The 23,460-nt window shown below is 37.5% G+C and overlaps 1 protein-coding gene and 1 pseudogene across 1 annotated transcript; both read left to right on the top strand.

Moving 5' to 3' along the window:
- The first annotated feature begins 5,545 nt into the window (after positions 1–5,545).
- On the top strand, positions 5,546–6,202 carry LOC125837809 (uncharacterized). Its single transcript, XM_049516880.1, has one exon. The coding sequence runs from the start codon at positions 5,546–5,548 to the stop codon at positions 6,200–6,202; it is 657 nt and encodes a 218-aa protein (XP_049372837.1).
- Positions 6,203–10,029: 3,827 nt separating this feature from the next.
- LOC125837777 (UDP-glycosyltransferase 75C1-like) lies at positions 10,030–11,462 on the top strand (annotated as a pseudogene).
- The last annotated feature ends 11,998 nt before the right edge of the window (positions 11,463–23,460 follow it).

Below are 23,460 nucleotides of genomic sequence, written 5' to 3'. Positions count from 1 at the left end.
AACAAGTGAGCTTCCTAAGTGCTCTTTCAAGTAAAAGACACATAGTGGCAGCGTACAATCCCAAACACAGCTAACAATATTTACCCTCTCCTTAGTGTGTCGAATTGCTTCAATATATGTGCATCTTTACTTTTCCAAGTATTGGTATGAGAAAAGGGTAATTTCAGTAGTAGCTTTGTGATTCCTCTTGTCAATCAAAGAAGGTCCATTGTGTCATTTGAGCTCTGATGTAATTCATTAGTGTTACATTTCCATCTTGTGCTATTGTTACTGCCCTAAGTGCATATTCACATGTTTGCTACTACTGATCCACAGTTCTGATGCTCAAAAATAATTATGACCACCAAAATAACAATCTCAAATATTAAAGAAACTATATGAAGCGGTATATGTGTAAGGGTGGCAGCCCTGGGGCAAAAGCCTAGCATGGGTCGATCCCAAATTTATAAATTTGAGGACAACATCTCAGGGGTTAAAATGCCTAGCATGAGTCATCCTCTTTTACCACTGATCAGTTGGTTATTTGTATCACATGCTTTACAGAGATCACAATGTAAAGAAAATTACAGAACATAATATAATGTACATGATCCCACAACAGCAACAAGGGTGGTCTTTAATCTGATTTATGCATTTACATATTGATACTTGATTTCAATTGAGCTCTTGTTTACATATGTTATTGCCTTACATATTCAGTACATTCTTCGTACTGACGTGTTCTCGGGGGACGCTGCATTTCATGCTGCAGCCACAGGTACTCCAGCTAGTAGACCTCCCCAGTAGGAGCACAGGACACTCAGCTGCTATTGGTGAGCTCCAAGTTGATTCGGGGCTTAATCGAGTCTTTGGCATTTACTTTGTTACCGTATAGTAGTTAAGGGTAAGGCGGGACCTTGTCCCGACCTAACCTAAGGTTGTCCATCTTGTAGAGGCTTTGTAGACTAATGTATAAAGTTTTGTTGTGTCTTGTCTCTTAACAATTGTGTCTCCACGGCCAAGTGTTGTACATAAGTTTTGGGGCTGTCTATGTCGGTCTTTTATCAATACAGGGCATATAAGCTTGTCATAGCTTCATAGTTATCATAGTTAAATGTATGGTAAGTGCAGGTTGTAAGTTGGCTCTCCTGGGCCATTTAGACATCGGGTGCCTGTCCGTCTTAATCAGATCTGAGGCGTGACAAAAGTGGTATCAGAGCAGGTCATCTTAGGAAGTCTACAAAGTCGTGTCTATGTAGAGTCTTGCTTATGGATGTGTTGTGCACCACATCTATAAACAGGAGGCTACGGGACATGTAGGAGTTGTTTCATCTTCTAGATCGTGCGATAGAGCCATATTGTAGGTGGATTATATCTAACTTCTAAATTGTTTTATTATAGCAAAGATGTCGGTTATGAGAAGGAGTAAAAATACAGTCAAGCAAATAGATGTGGCTGCCGGAGAAGGGGGTAACCAATCATTACCTAGACAAGCTGATCAAAGTGAGGCTCAAAATGAGTCTCTATCACAGACTTCCCTGACTCCTCCATCTCCAGATGATTTAAGGAAGGAAGCAGCACCTTGAGAACCCCCTATTAATACTACTGAGCAAGATTTAAAGAATGAAGTCCAATTATTAACTCGTATAGTTGCTGGCCAAGGGCAAAGGCAAGAAGGTCCAATTGTAGGTACGAGTGGTGCAGATAGGGCTGCTAGTACGCGGATACGTGATTTTCTTAATTTGGACCCTCCATCATTCACCGGGTCAGATCCTAAAGAAGATCCGCAAGACTTTATTAATCAGATTCAACGAACTTTGGATGTTATGCATGTAAGTGGTAAAGAAGCAGTTGAGCTAGCAACATATAGACTCAGGGGTATGGATATATTGTGGTATGAAGCTTGGAAGCAATCAAGGGTTACAAATGCACCTTTAGCTAGTTGGAAAGAGTTCAAAAAGGCATTTCTTGACCATTATCTGCCATTGGAGATCCAAGAGGCCCGTGCTGATCAGTTTTTAAATCTCTACCAAGGGAATATGAGAGTGAGGGAGTACAGTCTTAAGTTTAATTCTTTATCCAGGTGTGCTCCTAATGTAGTGTCTACTATGGAGGATAGAGTTCATCGATATGTGGACGTATTAGATTCATATTTGGTTAGAGATTGTACCATTGCTTCTTTGAATAAAGACATGGATATAGCGAGGATGCAAGCTTTGGCACAAAAGTTGGAGGATCAAAGGCAAAGAAGAAGGGCACAAGAGTCGGAAAGAGGGCAGTCCAAGAGGGCCAAATCTACGGGGCAGTTTACCCAATCTCAAGGTGAGTTTAAGCCTCAATTTTCTAATAGACCGCCTAGGCCATCATTTTCCTACTCTAAAGCTAGTGCTCCACCGTGAGGGTATAGGGGCGATCAGTTTGGGCAAAGAGGTGAAAGCCAAAGCTCAAGAACAGCGGGGCACCACGAGAAGGGAATTATGAGCCAATCAAGACCTCCTCGACAACTTTGTATACAATGCGGGAGAAATCACCTAGGCACATGTAGGTTTGGGACATATGCTTGTTTTTGGTGTGGTACACCGGGACACATGATGAGAAATTGCCCTCAAAGGGGCATGGGTGGTATGGCACAACCTGCTGGATCGATTGCTGCATCGTCTTCATCAGTTCCTTCTTTAGGCAGGGGTGCACAAATGCCTGCAGGTCGTGGTAGAAGTGTTAGAGGGGCAGCTAGTTTTAGTGGAGTTCAGAATCGCACGTATGCCCTAGGGAATCGACAAAATTTGGAGGCTTCACCGGATGTGGTTACAGGTACATTATCCATCTTTTCACATATTGTATATGCATTAATTGATCCGGGGTCTACACTATCATATGTCACTCCATTGATTGCTGCAAAGTTCAAAAGAACACCAGAATTATTGGTTAAACCATTTGAAGTGTCTACACCGATTGGTGAATCTATTATAGTTAGAAGAGTCTATCGAAAGTGCATAGTAACTGTTTGTGGTCGTAATACATTAGCTGACCTTGTTGAACTAGAAATGGTTGATTTTGATGTCATAATGGGTATGGATTGGTTAGCTTCTTGTTATGCTACAGTAGAATGCCGAACTAAGATGGTGCATTTCCATTTTCCAAAAGAGGCAGTCCTTGAATGGAAAGGTAATATTGGGGCACCAAGAGGTAAGATTATTTCTTATTTTAAGGCGAAGAAGATGATGTCCAAAGGCTACATATGCCATTTAGTAAGAGTAAGAAATATAGATGCAGATCCACCAACTCTTCAATCTGTTCCGCTGGTAAATGAATTTCCTGAAGATCTTCTAGGTTTGCCTCCAGAATGAGAAGTAGAGTTTGGTATTGATATAATTCCAGATACTCAACCTATCTCCATTCCTCCATATAGAATGGCCCCGACAGAATTACGGGAGTTGAAGGAACAATTAAATGATTTGTTAGAAAAAGGATTCATAAGGCCTAGTATGTCCCCTTGGGGAGCACCAGTTTTATTTGTACGCAAGAAAAATGGCTCATTGAGAATGTGTATTTATTACTGACAGTTGAATAAGGTAACGATTAAGAACAAATATCCCTTCCCAAGAATTGATGATTTGTTTGATCAGTTACAGGGTGCTAAGTGCTTTTCAAAAACTGATTTGAGGTCGGGTTATCACCAAGTGAGGGTCAGAGATCAAGTTATACCCAAGACGGCTTTTCGAACAAGGTATGGTCATTTCGACTTTTTAGTTATGTCATTTGGGCTAACAAATGCACCAACAACTTTTATGAATTTGATGAATAGAGTGTTCAAGCCATTTTTGGATGTGTTCGTGATAATATTTATAGATGACATTATGGTGTATTCAAGATCTGAAGAGGACCATGCTAATCACTTGCGGCAGGTGTTACAGATTCTTCGTGATCGAAAGTTGTACGCAAAGTTCTCTAAATGTGAGTTTTGGTTAAGATCTGTGGCATTCTTGGGTCATATTGTATCTGATGAAGGGGTAAGGGTTGATACCCAAAAGATAGAAGCTGTGAAAAACTGGCCAAGACCTACAACACCTACGGAGGTTCGTAGTTTCCTTGGGCTGGCAGGTTATTATAGAAGGTTTGTTGAAGGATTTGCTTCTATTTTCGCACCATTAACAAAACTAACACAAAAAGAAGTCAAGTTCCAGTGGAGCGATACATGTGAAAGAAGCTTCCAAGAACTGAAGAATAAATTGACTTCTACACCTGTATTGGTACTTCTAGAAGGCACGGAAGGGTGCGTAGTGTATTGTGATGCATCGGGAGTGGGCTTTTTATGTGTGTTGATGCAACATGGTAAGGTGATAGCTTATGCCTCAAGGCAGTTGCGGTCACATGAGAAAAACTATCCAACCCATGATCTAGAGCTAGCAGCAATTGTGTTTACTTTGAAGATATGGCGCCACTACTTGTATGGTATTCACGTTGATATACATACTGATCACAAGAGTTTGCAATACATCTTTAAGCAAAAGGATCTGAATTTGAGGCAACGAAGGTGGCTTGAGTTATTAAACGATTATGACATTGATATCTTGTATCATCCCGGGAAGGCAAATGTTGTAGCTGATGCTTTAAGTCGTAAAATGATGGCAAGCACTTATGAGCAATCCATAGGAAGGCAGCAAATAACTAAAGATCTACGTCAATTAGCTAGCTTGGGGTTCGCCTTCTTGAATCTCCAGATGAAGGAGTTATTGTGCAAAATGCTGCAGAATCCTCATTTGTAGCCGAGGTGAAAGAGAAGCAGTACACGGATCTTATCCTATTACAGCTTAAGGAGAATGTATAACAAGGTATGACAAAGGCATTTGAGCATACAAAAGAGGGAGTACTTCAATGCCAAAACAGATTGTGTGTACCTAATATAGATGGACTAAGAAGGATAATTATGACGGAAGCACATCATTCAAGATATTCTGTCCATCCGGGATCAACAAAAATGTATCATGACTTGAAAGAAGTATATTGGTGGGGTAACATGAAGAAGAGCATTGCAGAATTTGTAGCTCAATGTCCAAATTGTCAACAAGTTAAAGTAGAGCACCCGAAGCCTAGAGGTTATATGCAGCTTATAGAACTTCCAATTTGGAAGTGGGATATGATTAATATGGATTTTGTCACTGGTTTGCCTCGCTTATTTCGGAAGTTTGATTCCATATAGGTGATTGTTGATAAACTCACCAAAGCAGCGCACTTCTTACCGGTCAAGACTACTTATACAGTTGAAGAGTATGCAAAGTTGTATATTAAATAGATAGTTCGGCTACATGGGGTGCCAATCTCTATTATATCTGATAGAGGAGCTCAATTCACTGCGAACTTTTGGAAGTCATTTCAGAAGAGTTTGGGAACGCAAGTGAATTTAAGCACAACCTTTCACCCTCAAACAGATGGTCAGGCAGAACGTACAATCCAAACACTTGAGGATATGTTGCGAGCTTGTATATTAGACTTCAAAGGTAGTTGGGATGATCATTTGCCGCTTATTGAGTTTGCTTACAACAACAACTACCATTCAAGTATCAGAATGGCACCTTATGAAGCGTTATATGGGAGAAAGTGCAGGTCACCGATCGGATGGTTTGAAGCAGGCGAAACTGCCTTATTTGGGCCAGATCTTATTCATCAAGCTATGGAAAAAGTTAAGGTGATACAACAACGATTAGCAACAGCTCAAAGACGACATAAATCATATGCAGATAATAGAAGGAGAGGACTGGAATTTTTCATAGAAGATTGGGTATTTTTGAAGGTATCCCCAATGAAAGGGGTAATGAGATTTGGTAAAAAGGGGAAGCTAAGTCCGCGCTATATAGGGCCGTATAAAATTATTCGAAGAGTTGGTCAAGTCGCGTATGAGTTAGAGCTACCTCAAGAGCTCTCAATAGTCCATCCAGTATTTCATGTCTCAATGCTTCGAAAATGCATAGGCGACCCATCTCGTATCACTCCGACGGAAGATGTACACGTTATAGAAGATCTCACTTACGAAGAAGTACCCATCGCAATTTTGGATCGACAAGTTAAGAAACTAAGAAATAAAGAAGTAGCTTCTGTAAAAGTACTATGGAGAAACCAACAAGTTGAAGAAGTTACATGGGAGGCGGAAAAAGCAATGAAGTCCAAATATCCTCATTTATTTCAATCCGAGGAGAAGGGTCAAAGTGCTGAGTTGAGACAGTAACAAGTAAGTATAAGTCTGTGCGTATTATGTGGCTAACAGTAGAATCCAACATAGGCTTGATTGAACTTGATTGGCGCTGAATAATTAGGCAAACATTCGAGGACGAATGGTCCTAAGGAGGGGAAGATGTAGCGTCCCATATTTTGCATATACTAGTTCTATGTGAGTAGTGAGGGTTTGAAATAGGTTTGACAATATTCGAAAGAGGTTTGAGGCTAAATAGAGTAAGTAAATTATAATTTGTCATAGTAATCAACCTACTTGCTTAAGCTACTGATTCGGATGTCTTATGTAATTAAGTTACTTACGTACATATGTAGCTTACATAGAAAGGATGACATAGGTTCTTAATGGTAGATTAACTGCTGACCTACTTAAATAAGTGGTAAGTAGGTGATGCACCTACTTAGGAAATATGTGGATTGCATTTAAAAGAAAAGGGCAACTAGGTGATGCAGCTACTTAAAGAACTTGTGGCAGAAATTAAGGGAGTGATGTACCTGCTTACTTAAAGTGAGGGACTAGATATTTCTACATATTTCTTAATGTAAAAACATCCATATACGACCCTTAAGAGAATGAAATTCATTTCATATATCTCTTACTTGTTCTACAACAATTTACTCCCAAAAAGAAACCCTAGAAGCTCCAAAGTGCTGGCCTGCAAGTTCACCATTAAAAATAGGAGAAAACCCTTTATTTTTCAAGTACAAGTTGGTGTAACATCTCCCATCTTAAGAAATTCAAGAGGAGGAACTGATTTCACCTTAAGATAATTTGGAAAAGACAACCGAAACCTTGAAGTTAGCAAGTGAGGTTGCTGTCCAACAAGGTGAGTTACTGAAATTTTCATCCCTCTTTTGTGCTTGAATCGGTTAGGGGATTTGGTATGTGTTAATGAGCTGAGAATTGTTCCTTTTACATGGTGTGAGATTGGAGAATGTTCTGGTTGATTATGCATGTTGGGACAACCATGGAGGGGAGTCCTCTATAACTCAATTGTTAGTCCATTTGAGCATTTTAAATGTAATGTTAGTTGGATGCTCAAGGGACAGTGGTCAGAAACCGTGAGTTCATATTGCTACTGCCACATTCTGATGTTTAGAAACTGATTTGTGTATAGTAACATAATGAGGCATGTGTAGAAGTCATGAGAACTTGTTAAAGGATAAAATGGTAAAGGGTGCAGTAACGTACCATCTAATTGGGCGTTGCATGAGCTTGCTGCCTGCAAACCCTTTGTATACTGTTTTGCATATGTTATAAAGCCCGAGGAGTTTTAGGGGACCTTATTAGAAGGTCGTATTGTATATGACGTTATTAAAGGAGAAGGGGTGGAATGCATACCATCGGTTTGATAAGTATGGGTTTGCTGCCTGATTACTGTTTGCCAAGTTAAATAGCCCAATCGGAAAGGAAGGAAGTTAATTTGTTGTACTATCTGAGTGGTACAACAAGGTATGTAAGACTATTCAATTCTATATTATTTGGCATGAACTCTGCTTGTGTCACTACCAACAAGTGAGCTTCCGAAGTGCTCTTTCAAGTAAAAGACACATAGTGGCAGCGTACAATCCCAAACACAGCTAACAATATTTACCCTCTCCTTAGTGTGTCGAATTGCTTCAATATATGTGCATCTTTACTTTTCCTAAGTATTGGTATGAGAAAAGGGTAATTTCAGCAGTAGCTTTGTGATTCCTCTTGTCAATCAAATAAAGTCCATTGTGTCATTTGAGCTCTAATGTAATTCATTAGTGTTACATTTTCATCTTATGTTATTGTTACTGCCCTAAGTGCATATTCACATGTTTCCTACTACTGAACCACAGTTCTGATGCTCAAATATAATTATGACCACCAAAATAACAATCTCAAAGATTAAAGAAGCTATATGAAGCAGTATATGTGTAAGGGTGGCAGCCCAGGGGCAAAAGCCTAGCATGGGTCGATCCCAAATTTATAAATTTGAGGACAGTATCTCCGGGGTTAAAATGCCTAGCATGGGTCATCCTCTTTTACCACTGATCAGTTGGTTATTTGTATCACATGCTTTACAGAGATCGCAATGTAAAGAAAATTACAAAACAACATATAATGTACATGATCCCACAACAACAACAACAAGGGTGGTCTTTAATCTGATCTATGCATTTAAATATTGATACTTGATTTCAATTGAGCTCTTGTTTACATATGTTATTGCCTTACATATTCAGTACATTCTTCGTATTGATGTCCCTCTCGGGGGACGCTGCATTTCATGCTGCAGCCACAGGTACTCCAGCTAGTAGACCTCCCCAGTAGGAGCATAGGACACTAAGCTGCTATTGGTGAGCTCCAAGTTGATTCGGGGCTTAATCGAGTCTTTGGCATCTACTTTGTTACCGTATAGTAGTTAAGGGTAAGGCGGGACCTTGTCCCGACCTAAACTAAGGTTGTCCATCTTGTAGAGGCTTTGTAGACTAATGTATAAAGTTTGGTTGTGTCTTGTCTCTTAACAATTGTGGCCTCCACGGCCAAGTGTTGTACATAAGTTTTGGGGCTGTCTATGTCGGTCTTTTATCAATACAGGGCATATAAGCTTGTCATAGCTTCATACTTATCATAGTTAAATGTATGGTAAGTGCAGGTTGTATGTTGGTTTTCCCGAGCCATTTAGACATCGGGTGCTTGTCCGTCTTAATCAGATCTGAGGCGTGACAGATTATTTCAAATTGTTGAACCCCTAAAGGCAATAAAAAAAATTACACTCTTTGTAGAAAAATTATAATGTAGATAGGTAATATATATGTATTATATGTTAAATTTTTTATATTTTTTCATGTGCTTACTTATTTATATTCTAATTTTAAATCACGTTATTATGCTTCTGATTATCTTTTTAAAAAACATAATAATTTGTAATCGAATATGTACATATGTCATGCTTTTTTATCTTTAATTTGATGGCACACAATATATCTGATAATAAGACATACTAATTATTATTGTGTTTTTTTGTATTTCTAAGTCTAAATTAACATACATTCGTGCATTTCATGCGTCATTTTTACTGAATGATAAAGATTATTCCCGGATCAACAAAAAATGTCATGCTTTTGTATCTCTAATTTGTTAGCACACGATGTATTTGATAATAAAATATATTACTACTATATTTTTTTTCGTTTGTTAGACTAAAGTACTCATGCATTTCTTGTGTTTTCTTACTGAATAATAATGATAATTCACGAAACAACAACTATGTTATGCATTGTATCTCTGCTTTGTTAGCACATGTTATATCTGATAATAAAACATATTACTTGCTATCATTATGTTTTTTTTTCTTAGATTAAAGTACACATGCATTTCTTGCGGGTTTTTTTTCACTGAATAATAATGATGATTCTTGGAAAAATAAAAATATCATGCTTTTGTATCTCTAAATCATCAGCACATATTATATTTGATAATAAAACATACTACTTGCTTTCATTATATTTTTTTTGTTACTTACTCAAAAGTATTCATGTATTTTATTTTTTATTTTTTGCTAAATAATAAAGTTTATTTTTAGAACAGCAATAAATTTCAGATACTTCTTGGAGTTTCTAGAAAGTTTGAGTAAAATATTTTTTGATACTTTTTTATTAAATAAATATTTATATAATATCAAAACTTAACGGTTAAGGTGAGTATTTAAAGAATATAATGAATTTTCTAGATTTTTTTTGTATCTAGAACCATCTATTTACTAGTATAAATATGTGTCACCCTAATCAGCTGTAACCAAGCTAGCTCAAAAAACAAAGTTCTCCTGCCCAAAACCCTAATTCTCCATCATGAATACTTCCCTTCTCACAACCCAAAATATGAAATATTTGAAGAATGAAAAGCCTCATGTTCTTATAGCTCTATTCCCAGGCCAAGGCCAAATTAATCCATGTCTTCAATTTTCAAAACAATTAATCAATCTAGGCATTGAAGTCACTTTAACCACAAGCCTATCAGCTTTTAGTAAAATAAAAAAACTCCCAAACATTGAAGGATTAAACTTTGCTCCTTCCTCTGATGGCTATGATGGAAAATTCCAGTTAAGCTCAGTTGATGACTTTCATTTGTTCTATACTTCTGTAAAGTCTCGCGGGTCAAAATTCATTTTCAATTTGATCCAATCAAATGAAAAAAATGGTACCCCTTTTTCACATGTCATATATACAATTATCATGGAATGGGTTGGCTTAATGGCCAAAAAAATAAATGTACCATCTACATTATTTTGGATCCAACCTGCCACAGTTTTTGATGTATACTATTATAGATTCACAAACTATTCTGATTATTTCAAAAACTGTAATGCTAAGGATAAAATAATAGAGTTACCAGGATTGCCACCACTTAGTCCAATTGATTTCCCATCTTTTGTGTTTGATGACGTTGAAAGTACCAACTGGGCAGTTAAGTCTATTAAAAGGCAAATTGAAATGCTGAATAGTGAAGAAAATCCAAGAGTTCTTGTGAACACTTTTGATGGGTTAGAGTATGATGCTTTGAGCATTTTAAAGCATGTGCTATGGTGGGAATTGGGCCTTCAATTCCTTCAATATTTCTTGATGATGATACTTTTCGAGCTGATATGATTGAGATTAGTTCGAAGAATTATATGGATTGGTTGAACTCAAAGGATAAGGGATCGGTTATCTACATAGCATTTGGTAGTTACTCCGAAATATCAAGTCAATTGATGGAGGAGATTGGTCACGGATTGCTGAAATGTGGGAGGCCCTTTTTGTGGGCGATTAGGGAAGGACAAGACGGAGATAAAATGGCAGCCAAGTTTAGTTGCAAAGACGAACTTGAAAAACAAGGGAAGGTAGTGAGTTGGTGCTCGCAAGTGAGAGTTCTTAAACACCCTTCTGTTGGTTGTTTTCTGACTCACTGTGGATGGAATTCAACTTTGGAGAGCATAGCATCTGAGGTACCTATCGTGGCATGTCCACTCTGGAACGATCAAGTTTGTAATGCAAAACTCATTCAAGATATCTGGAAGAATGGTGTTAGAGTTAATGCCAGTGAAGGTGGTGTCGTGGAAAGAGATGAGTTCAATATATGTATCACGATCGCGATGGGAAACGGCGAAGAAGGGGAAGAACTGAGAAGAAATGCCAAAAAATGGAGTGATTTTGCTAAGGAAGCTATGAAGGAAAATGGTACATCAAGTGTGAATCTCAAGGATTTTGCTAATGAATTTTTACTTGGTCGTAATGAGTACTAAATCACTCGTGAATAGATTATTTTAATAAATTAGCTAGTAAGCAATTAGTTTTTTAAGAGCATGTTCTCCGTTTCAGAAAAAAATAGTGAATTTGTTTGAAATTATTCATAATGAAATAATTTTCTTAGTTTTTGAAATAATTATTTTAATTTCTTCCTCACTTAAAACTTTAATTTTTTTCTTTCATTAATTTCTTATCTTTTCACTTTTAATTATTTTTAGACAATTATTTTTGTTTTTAACAAAAATATAAATAAAAAGTGTCCTTAAATTTGAATGGGTTTTTTTTATGTTTTATTTGATTTTATTTACTCATTTTAATATCTATTCGAAATTAACTTATTTTATATATAAGACTTTTGTAATTAAATTTCAAATCAAATCAAAAGGAAAGACAAAGAAAATAAAAAGAGTAAATAAAATCAATAGAAAAATAAAAGAGAAAAAACAATGAATAAAGGTAATTTTTTTTTTAAAAAAAGTATAAAATACAAAGCATACGTGTATTAACTTAATTTAAATACAAGATAAATAAAATAAAAAGATATCAAAGAATTATTTTAAAAAAATATAAATAAGAAGCTTTAAGAACATTTAATTATTTTTTAAAAAAAATTTTAAAAATTATTTACACACGTGACAAGCACGTGTGTACAACGATAACAAACTTATTTGGTTGAAGGTGTCACATCAGCATAAAAGGTGCAGGAATATGAAAAATTGAGTTCGAGAGATAGTACGACCCTAATTAAATTAAGGCATGTCACTGCGATTTCAGTCATAGTTCATGAGGGGTACTTATGCATTATCTCTTATTTTCTTAAAACACAAAATTTGTAATTGAATATATATTTATGTCATGCTTTTGTAACTCTAATTAGTTAGCACACGTTATCTCTAATAATAAAACACACTACTTGCTTGCAACGGAAAAATAAGGGAGCAGATTTGACTCGGCACAACCTAACGATACATCCAATGCCAATGATCTGTTCCTAGAATGCGTTGCTAGATCTCTACTCTAGAAAGCTATACAGGCAACAACGAACGCGCTTTGACCCCGGGCTTCCCTTTCATTACTCCTTTCACGAAGAGAGAACTGTGTCCGCATCAGTCAAAGTGGTGATTAATGTTCTTTAAATAAAGCTCCGTTGAACCCCTACTTGAAAGGGAGAATAGCGGAGTTGTTGTACAACCTAAGGTCTTTTCCTACAGAGAAAGCGGCTAAATTATGTTTTTTTTACTAATTACTCTAAAGTAATCACACATTTCCTGTGTTATTTTTGCTAAATAATAAAGTTGATTCTTGGTTTAACAAAGAATTGCAAATACTTTTTAGTATTTCAAGAAAAAATGAGTAAAATTTTTTTGATATATTTTTATTGAATAAAATTTATATAATCTCAAAACATAAATATTTAAGGTAGATGTTTAGAGAATATGATAAATTCTTTAGATTTTTTATAATAATAGTCATGGGCACATGGCGTGCAATATTATTGATGTAGTAGAAGTGTACATTGTGTTAAATAGTCTTCTCATGAGTGCATAAGTTATTATTGATCTTGTAAAGTGATAAAGATTTAAGTAATACATTTCATAATATGTAGGATATTTATGTGCTAAATTATGAATGACATCATCAAGTTAATAAGAAGCATCAAATTTGAAGAACGAAAGTACTTTAAATTATGAATAATAATAATAATAATAATAATAATAATATTACAACATTAGAATGCAATACAATAACAACAAACAAAAAACTTAAACATGAAACCATACAATGTTTGGTTAAATGTCACAATTTATGTGAGTGGATTGAGGGACTCAAACAATTATCATGAATATTACATTAACACATAGAGGAGTGTGGGTCGATGAAGAATCAATTATGTCTGCATAGGTGTGTTTGTGTCTTCTAAACCTGAGATATGAAGCAATGTAATATTGTTAGAACTCGATGATTTGTAATGAGTTAATTATCTATGGTACAATGGACATATATGTATATGAGGTTATCGTACCTAAAACTTCTTTATAGACGATGTTTTTTTGTGTATGTCCCATTATTTCTCGTAACTTGAATCTTCTCTATCAAAGGCAAGAGATATGATTTCACCAAGCTTGCATTTACAATTTCCGCTCTAGTTGATTTTGGAACTACTGGTAACATCTCATGAAAATAACCTCCAGAAACCATGACTTTTCCACCAAACGATTTATCGATGTCCATTATGTCTCTAAATCTCCTATCGATTGTTTCTATTGTTTGCCTCTTGGCCATTGGGGCTTCATCCCATATAATCACTTTTTCTTTTCAAATCAATTTGGCAGCACCATTTTTCTTTGACATGTTCGTCATAGTTGACTCATTTGTTTGTAGGGGGATCTCTAACCTTGAGTGTGCTGTACGTCCTTCTGGTAAAATTGAAGCTGATACGCCACTGATTGTTGTAGCCAAAGCTATCATACCTCTTGATCTAACATTGGCAAGCAATGCACGATATAGGTATATTTTCCCAGTTCCCCCAGGTCCATCCACAAAGAATATTCCAGTTGTTCCAGTATCGATTGTTTGCACTATTTTTGTAAAAGCCTACTCTTGTTCTGGATTTAATTATGCCTGTGCATCAAAATCTTCTGAAGGTATTTACACGGAAAGTTCTTCATTTATTTCTCTACATTCCGATGGATAACCTTCGAGCAATTTGTGATCTAGTTGAGGAATGCCATATATGTCTATGCTTTTTTCCATACTTTCCAAATAGTGATTAATACTATTTAAGGTACACTGTAGTATAGTATTGTGTGAGTTGCCATATAGTCTGCTAAAGTCCTCCTACATATCCTCATAATAAGTATCCCAGAGTTATCTAATATCCGTTGGGTTACAATGAACCAAAATTGTAGCAAACAAACTTCGGAGAGCTTTTTGCATTTTGAAGATAATAGTCTCTCCTAAACATTCTAATATACTGTTATAGAGCTCTAGTAACCCCCTTTCTTTGGCTGTATCTTTAAAGGTATCACATTGCCTACCGTTGACAGTGAGTAAGTCATTGAATGACAATGGTCCTCTTACATGGTTTAGTAATAACCTCTCATAATACCTTTCCCCTTCTCGAGGATTAGCTGTACAATTTAATGAATGTTTAGTAATAAGTTTAACAATTATCGATGTGTATGAAGTTATAGTGTACTACATCTGCCTTACCAATTGTAATGCTGTAACGACTGGATTTCGTCATTATAGAAAAGTCAATAGGGGGAAAATTTGGGGCCAAAAAACTTTTTCGTAGTATTCGAATTTTTCCTACCTAGTCCAGATTTGGATGAAATTGGAGTCTTTAAGGTGTAGGGGAATCTGGTAACAATCAGGTGAGTTAATTATGATTTTGATTACATGAGTAGTTAGATAACTCGTTAAGGAATTCATACAACTTTACAGAATTGAATTAAGGTGAGTAGAACTCCCGAAATCGATCTTAGTGTGAAGGGAATTTTTTAAACGTCATTGGTTAGAGTTGTGTTGTGAAATGGGGGTCTTGGAATTATTAAAATAGCTCACTGGTTCGTGCAAGCTGCCTTGGCGGGGTTTTTTACCACTCTAGCGGGGCCGCTGAAGCGGGAGGAAGGCCGCTGTTGTGGGCCAGACGCGACTTAAGGTCGTAAATAAACCCCTAAACGACCTCATTCTGCACTTTTTAATTTGTAGAGCTAAGGAACGAAGCCCAGGCAACTCTTAACATTTTTTCACCATTCTTGAGGATAAAGGTAAGCTTTTCACTCCCCGAATCCATTTTTCAATCTGTAGAACGTAATATAATGGGTAATTATCAATGGGAGAAGGTTTTGATCTAGATTCTATTGTGGAAACAACCCTATTTTAGATACTTGGGATCATGGGTTTGATCTAGGGTTCATATAATTGTTAGTAATTTGGGTAATTAGTGATTATTTATTTAATTAACGTATTATATTGATTGTTTGTAGACCAAGAACAAGCGAAACGAATCCGAAAAGAGAATGATCAAGTTCCTTAGGTTTTTAAACTTGTTCTGAGGTAGGTGATGCTTGTGATTCCATGATTGTGTGATGTATGTTTATTCTTGCTTCATTATGATACTTGCATGTATGCGAATGTTGCATGATGGATCACACTTATTGTAAATGAGATAGATAAATGATGAATGTCATGAATCATCACTTATTTGTATGAACTTGAGAAGATACTTGTGATTGTGATTGTGGTGTGTTGAATGGATCAGCTGCCACATTCTGGCAAAACTAATTGGGATCGGTTGCCACGTTTCGGCATAATTATGGGATCTGTTGCCACATTCCGGCATAAACATTGGATCGGGTACCACGTTTTGGTATGCTAACTGTTTGGGTTTGGGTTCCATTAGAGGACCAATGATTTGTCAAAATTGTTTATATTGTTGAGCATGTGATAATCGATATTGTATATGTTTGATATTTTGCATGTTTATAATGTTGTATTGACTTGCTTATGTTACACTTATGGGATAGCCACGTGATCCTACCAGTACAATGTGATTGTGTACTAATTCTGCAGTTGCTGTTACTTTTTTTTAGTACAGGGCATTTTCGGGCGACTATTGGCAAACCTCGCTTAGAAAACCAGTGATCGCTCGAACTCAAGGGTTAGCCAATTCTTCCGGGCTACCATGGGTTCTCTTTCATCTATATCTACCATTTCGGACTTAGACTTTCCTAGTTAGTTGATTAGTTTGTTAGTTTGGGGTTGCATCCCTTCTTGTTTAGACTTGTTGAACTTTAGATGTTTTGATACATTGACTTTCAGGTTCTAGGTTATTTCTTCCACATTTGTTTAGTTCGTTGTTAGACTTTTGTTCGAGTATATGAGAACTCCCTATTTCTTTCCTTAGTATTTAACTTGCTTCCGTAACTTTAATGCCTTAGTTTTAGATTAGTTGTTTGGTTTGGATTGTAGTAATGGTTCTCCCACCGGAGAGTTAGTGTGGGTGCCAATCACGACGGTCTGGGTTGAGACAAAGTTGGTAACAGAGCCTAGGTTCATTGATCTCGGTCTACCAAAACGAGTCTAGTAGAGTCTTGCGGAACGGTACTGGGATGCCTTTACTTTTCTTCGAGAGGCTATATGACTTTAAGAAATCTCTCTGTTTTTCTCTTGTCTCCTTTCGTGCTATGACTTGATTCCAATTGGTATCTGGCGATTCAAATTGGTATCTAAACTCCTTCACTCTTCTGTGTGCATATGGTTAATACTAGATACAATGGCGTCAGACTCGTAGCTCCCGTCAATGCTCCAGTTGAGGAATCTGCAGTGAGAGGTCGCAGTTGAGGCAGGGGTAGAGGTCGTTGAAGAGTAGCGCCTGCTGGGAATGGAGCTCCTATTAAGAATGCTCTTGTGAATGAGAACCCTCTTGTGCATCATAAAGAGATTGAAAAGGAGAATGTTGAGGATGTGGGACAAGAGGAAGAGGTGCATGTTGAGACTACCGATGTCCCCCCCATAAACCCAGTTTTAGCTCGACATATCATGTCATTTTTGAAAGGGTTGGTTGGTCATAGAGTGCTTCCTTCTGCTCAAGCATTTTAAGTTCCTACTAATCCTTCTTTTGCTAGTACTGCACCCAAGGTGGGCAGGACTGAAGGTAATGATGCTTTCTTCTGTCCTTTGTTGGGTTCTGTTATGACTAGTAATGAGCATGAAATGTTGACTAAGTTTTTGAAGCTAAAGCCTCTTGTGTTTTTTGGTTCTAAGAATGATGATGCTTATGAGTTTATCTTAGATTGCTATGAAAGGCTTCATAAGTTGGGAATTGTCCATCAACATGGGGTGGAGTTTGTGTCCTTACAACTTCAAGGTCAGGCTAAGAAGTGGTGGAGAACTTATATAGAATGCAAATCTTCTACCTTACCTCCACTTACTTAGACCCAATTTCATGCTCTGTTTCTAAAAAAGTATGTGCCAGGACTTTTAGAGATCGTAAGAATGATGAATTTATGTCTTTGGAGCAGGGTGGTATGACTGTGGCTGCTTATGAGGCCAAGTGCCATGCCTTGTCTAGATACGCTACTCAATTGGTGACTACTAAGGAAGAGAGAATCCAGTTATTTATTAGGGGACTAAATTCTGAGTTGCAAGTATTATCTGTTCATATGATTTCTGCAGGGAGGAGCTTCAATTAGGTAACAAACTATGTTAATAAAGTGGAGGGGGTGAGGCGAGATGGTCAAGCTAAGGCATGGGCAAAAAGAGCCAAGAACTTGGGTAACTTTCAAGGTTCTTACTCCAAGGGGTCCAGAAGGCCAATGCTTGCAGCCAAGCCAATTCAGTCCGCTATTCCCGCCTTTATAGGTAATTGCTCGGGAACTCCACCTTATAATTCAATTTAGGATAGCCAAGGAGTCACACCTTCGATGGGCAACATGCCCTTTTTTTATCGTACATGTTACAAATGTGGTGAACCTGGGCATATGAGGAGAGATTGTCCCCACCCATGTTTGTTAGATTTGGCGCAGCAGCAATCTAGAGCAGTGGTACCCACGGGGAATGGTAATAATGGTAGAGGACGTCCGCAAGGTGGGCGAGGAGGTAATCAACGAGGTCGTAGAGGAAGAGGAAATGGTAATGCAGGCAGGGGTAACGGGCAACCAGGCAGGGAAGTGGCTCGTCAACATGATAGGGCTCAGTGTTATGCATTTCCGGGCAAGAATGAGGTAGAGGTGTTTGACGCAGTGATCACATATACTATTCTTGTCTGTGACCGGATGGCTAATGTGTTATTTGATCCGGGTTCTAGTTATTCTTATGTATCCATGCGATTTGCCTCGAAGTTTAATATGATTTGTGATATAACTGATGCCCCTATCCATGTTTCTACCCCAGTTGGAGAGTCAATTATAGTTACCCATGTCTATCGTCCTTGTCCTATCTTGTTTATGGGTTTTCAGACTTGGGCTGATTTGGTGATTTTGGATATGACTGACTTTGATATAATCTTAGGCATGCCTTGGTTGTCCCCCTATTATACTGTGCTTAATTTTAATACTAAGTTTGTAACTCTGGAAATTTCGGGAAGGTAAAAATTAGAGTGGGAAGGGGTGTACAAGCCTAAGCGAACTAAGATCATCTCCTCCATTCAGGCTACGAAATTGATAGGGCAGGGTTATTTGGCTTATTTGGCTCATATTAGGGATGTTGAGATTGAGGTTCCATCCATTGAGTCTATTCCTGTGGTGTCAGAATTCAGACAAGTGTTTCATAATGACTTGCATGGTATGCCTCCAGATAGAGATATAGACTTCTAGATTGATTTAGAACTTGGTACTCGTCCTATTTCTATCCCTCCATATCGCATGGCTCTGGCAGAGTTAAGAGAGCTTAAGGCTCAAATCCAAGAGCTTTTTGATAAGGTATTTATTTGTCCTAGTGATTCCCTATGGGTTGCCCTAGTTTTGTTTGTTAAGAAAAAGTATGGTAGTATGAGAATGTGTATAGATTACCAGCAATTGAATAAGGTCACTATTCGAAATAAGTATCCCTTGCCTCCAATAGATGATCTTTCTGACCAATTGCAAGGTGCATCAGTTTTCTCTAAGATTGATCTAAGGTCTGGCTACCATGAATTGAAAATTAGACCTGAGGATGTGCCCAAGATGGCGTTAGAACCTGCTATGGGCACTATGAGTTTTTGGTCATGTCTTTTGGTTTGACCAATGCAAATGCAACTTTCATGAGTTTGATGAATGGGGTGTTCAAACCATTCCTTGATTCTTTCGATATAGTCTTTATTGATGATATTTTGATCTATTCAAAAAGTGAGGAAGAGCATACCAACCATCTTCGTATTGTTTTGGGTGTTCTTGGGGAACAAAGGTTGTATGCTAGATTTTCTAAGTGTGAATTTTGGTTGAAATCGGTTGCATTTATGGGACATGTAGTGTCAAAAGAGGGGTAATGGTAGATCCTCAAAAGATTGAGGCAGTGCAGAATTGGATTCGGTCTAGCTCTGTGACGAAAGTTAAGAGTTTTATTGGGTTTGCTAGCTATTATCATCGATTTGTGAAGAAATTTAATTCTATTGCCACTCACTTGACTAATTTGACCAAAAAGGAGATACCATTTGAATGGACTCAAAAATGTGAGGAGAGCTTCCAAAAGCTCAAGACTCTCTTGACCACCGCGACTATTCTAGCATTACCGGTTGAAGGTAAGGATTTTATTGTTTATTGTGATGCTTCACATTCTGGTTTTGGTGTTGTGTTGATGCAGGATAAGAATGATATAGCTTATACCTCGCGTGAATTGAAGGTGCATGAGAGGAATTATCTAACACATGATTTAGAGTTGGTAGCGATAGTGTTCTCTTAAGATTTAGCGACATTATCTCTATGGTGTTAAATGTGAGGTATTTACTGATTATCGTAGTTTGCAGCATGTGTTCACCCAAAAGGATCTGAATTTGAGACAGCAATGGTGGATGGGTTCCATGAGAGGACCAATGACTTGTCAAAATTGTGCATATTCTTGAGCATGTGATAATCGATATTGTATATGTTCGGTATTTTGCATGTTTATAATGTTGTACTGACTTGCTTATGTTACACTTATCGGATAACCACGTTATCCTACCAGTATACTGTGGTTGTGTACTGATTTTGCACTTGCTCTTATTTTTGTAGAGTATAGGGCATTTTCCGGTGGCTATTGACAGACCTCGCTTTGAAGACCAGTGATCATTCGAACTCAAGGGTAAGCCAATTCTTCTAGGCTACCAGGGGTTCTCTTTCGTCTATGTCCACCATTTTGGACTTAGACTTTCCTAGTTAGTTGATTAGTTCGTTAGTTTAGGTTGCATCCCTTCTTGTTTAGAATTGTTGAACGTTAGATGTTTTGGTACATTGACTTTCAGGTTCTAGGTTATTTCTTCCGTATTTGTTTAGTTCATTGTTATACTTTTGTTGGAGATTTTGGGAACTCCCTATTTCTTTCCTTATTATTTAACTTGCTTTCGTCACTTAAATTCCTTAGTTTTAGATTAGTTGCTTGGTTTGGATTGTAGTAATGGTTCTCCCACCGGAGAGTTATTGTGGGTGCCAATCACGACGGTCTGGGTCGTGACAAATGCGACCAATTAGAGATCTTGTTTTTCTTTTTGTCCAACTCTTTACCTTGGGATTCCAAACATAATACTTAGGAAATTCTCTTTAAAGGTATGCTTGTGCTTCAGTGTTAATTGAGCACATCCTGAAACACTCGGTCAACATTGTTTACTTGACACCATCCCAGGCGATGGTATTTTTGTAAATTTTGCTTTTTCCAGTAAAATACTGTGAGATCGTTTATAGTTAGTATTTGTATTGTGACTATTATATTTAATATTTTAAATAAATCGCATTTTGTTATGCATTAATAAATGTACTTGAATGGTTTCCTGGATGATATAGCGGAGTTTTTGGCGAAGTGTCAAAATTGCCAACAAGTAAAATAAGAGCATCAAAGGCCTGCAGGTTTGCTTAAGAGAATGCCAATTTCGGAATGGAAGTGGGAAATAATAGCTATGGACTTCGTAGTTGGTCTTCCCAAGACATTAGGAAAGTATGATTCTATCTGGGTAGTTGCTGATAGATTGACTAGGTCAGCCCATTTTATCACGTCAGAACAGACTATAATGCTCAATAATTGACTAAAGTATATATAAAAGAGATAATAAAGCTGTATGGAGTGCCCCATTCTATCATCTCAGACCTTGGTATGCAGTTCACATCCATGTGTTGGGGAAAATTACATGAGGAGTTGGGTACTCAACTCACTTTTAGCACAACCTTCCATCCGCAAACATACAGACAATCAGAGAGGACTATTCAAGTGTTAGAGGACATGTTGAAAGCATGTGTGATCGACTTTGGAGGACATTGGGATATGTTCCTACCTTTGTGTGAGTTCTCTTATAATAAAAGTTATAACTCCAACATTGATATGGCTCCATTTGTGGCATTGTATGGGAGAGGATGTAGATCACCCATAGGATGGTTTGAAGTTGGAGATGTAAAACCTTTGGGGGTTGACTAATGAGGGATGCTTAAGAGAAGGTAAGAAGCATCCAAGTTAAGCTCCTAGCAACCCAAAGTCCACAAAAAAAGTATGTGGATAATAATGTAAGAGACACGACGTTTCACACCGGTGAGAAAGTTCTTCTTAAGGTATCACCCATGAAAGGGGTGATGAGCTTCGGCAAAACGGGCAAGCTTAGTCCCTGATACATTGGACCATTTGAAATTCTTGACCGTGTAGGACCAATTACTTATAGATTGTCTTTACCTCCTAACTCATCGGGAGTTCATCTAGTATTTCATTTGTCCATATTTGAAGAGATATCATGGTGATGGAGATTAGATCATAAAATGGTACTCAATTGTGTTAGACAAAGACCTTCAGTATGAGGAAGAACCAATTGCAATTCTTCATTGTGATGTCCAGAAGGTGAGCTCCAAGGAGATTAAGTCCATGACAGTTCAATGAAAGCATCTTCCGGTTAAGGAAGCCACTTGAGAAACCGAGAAGAACATGCGAGACAAGTATCCCCAGTTGTTCGACGACTTATGGACTACTCCGTTTTTGCTTTAGCCTATTTTCCTATTTTGTCCCTCGGGGCCTAGTGCTGGGTAAATTGGTATCTATTCTAATGACCTTTTCCCGTCGTTATAGATAAGCCAATGGGAAAAAAATAGGGCCAGAAAACATTTTGGTAGTAACTTGGAATTTCCCAACCTAGTCCAAATTTGGACAAAATAGGAGCCAGTGAGGTCTAGGAAAATCAGGTAAGAACTTGGAGATTTAATTATTAATTTTATCACATGAGTAGATAGCTAAGACGTTAAGGAACCCGCACGACTTTACGAAATTGAATTACGGCGAGTAGAACTCCCGAAACTGATCTTAGCGCGAACGGGTAGTTTCTGAGTGTCATGGGGTAAAGGTGTGTTGTGAAACGGGGGTTTGGAACTCAAATTCCGAGGTTCTGTCTCTGTTTAAGCCATTAGGGCGAGATTAATACCACAATTCTAGAACTGCTATAGCAGTATTGGGGCTGCCACAACAGGGCAGTCGCGACTTAAGTCAGAAATAAACCCCAAAAATGCCATTATTCTGCAATTTCCCTTTTTGAGAGCTAGGAGACGACCTCAGACAAGTTCTTGACAGTTTTCCACGAAAGTTGGTGCTAAAGGTAAGGTTTTCTCTCCCAAATTCCATTTTTCGATCCGTAGAATGTAAACTCTTGATTGTATATCGTTAGGGGAGGGTTTTGAACGGTTTTGGATAGTGGGAAAAACCCTAACTGCACCTTAGGATCATAATTTAGGTCTTAGATTGTTGGGTTTGTCATGATCTGGGGAAATTAGACCTTAATTATTGATCCCTGTATTGATTTGTTTGTTTGTAGACCTAGAGCAAGCGAAAATAATTCGGAAAGGGAAGACTCAAGTTTCTTAGGAGGATTCAAGCTTTGTTCGAGGTAGCTGATGGTTGTGATTTCATGTTTGTGTGACGTATGTTAGTAATTACTTCATTTTAATGCATGTATGTATGTGACTGTTGTATTATTTATCACACTAATCGTAAATGAGTATGATGATTGAATAGTTGTATGCCATGAATTAACACTTGACTGTATGATTATGCGAATGTACATTGTGATTGTGGCTTGTTGAATGAATCGGGTGTCACGATCCGACACACTAACTGGGATGGGATGTCACGTACCGACATACATACTGGAGCGGGTGTCACGATCTGACACACTAACTTGGAATGGCTTCCACGATCCGGTACACTAACAGTTTCGGTATGGGTTCCATGAGAGGACCATTGACCTGTCATATTTATGTATTTGAGAATGTAGAATAGTTCATTGATCCTGATAAGATGACTGATATTGCACATGTTCGGTTTATATGCCTGTTTTATTATGTTGTGATT

The sequence above is a fragment of the Solanum verrucosum genome, unplaced genomic scaffold (assembly GCF_900185275.1).
Source record: "Solanum verrucosum unplaced genomic scaffold, falcon-dt-bn FXZP01000197.1, whole genome shotgun sequence".
NCBI lineage: Eukaryota > Viridiplantae > Streptophyta > Magnoliopsida > Solanales > Solanaceae > Solanum > Solanum verrucosum.
The sequence above is the reverse complement of the archived record's forward strand: the minus strand, read 5'-3'. Positions and strand labels throughout refer to the sequence as shown.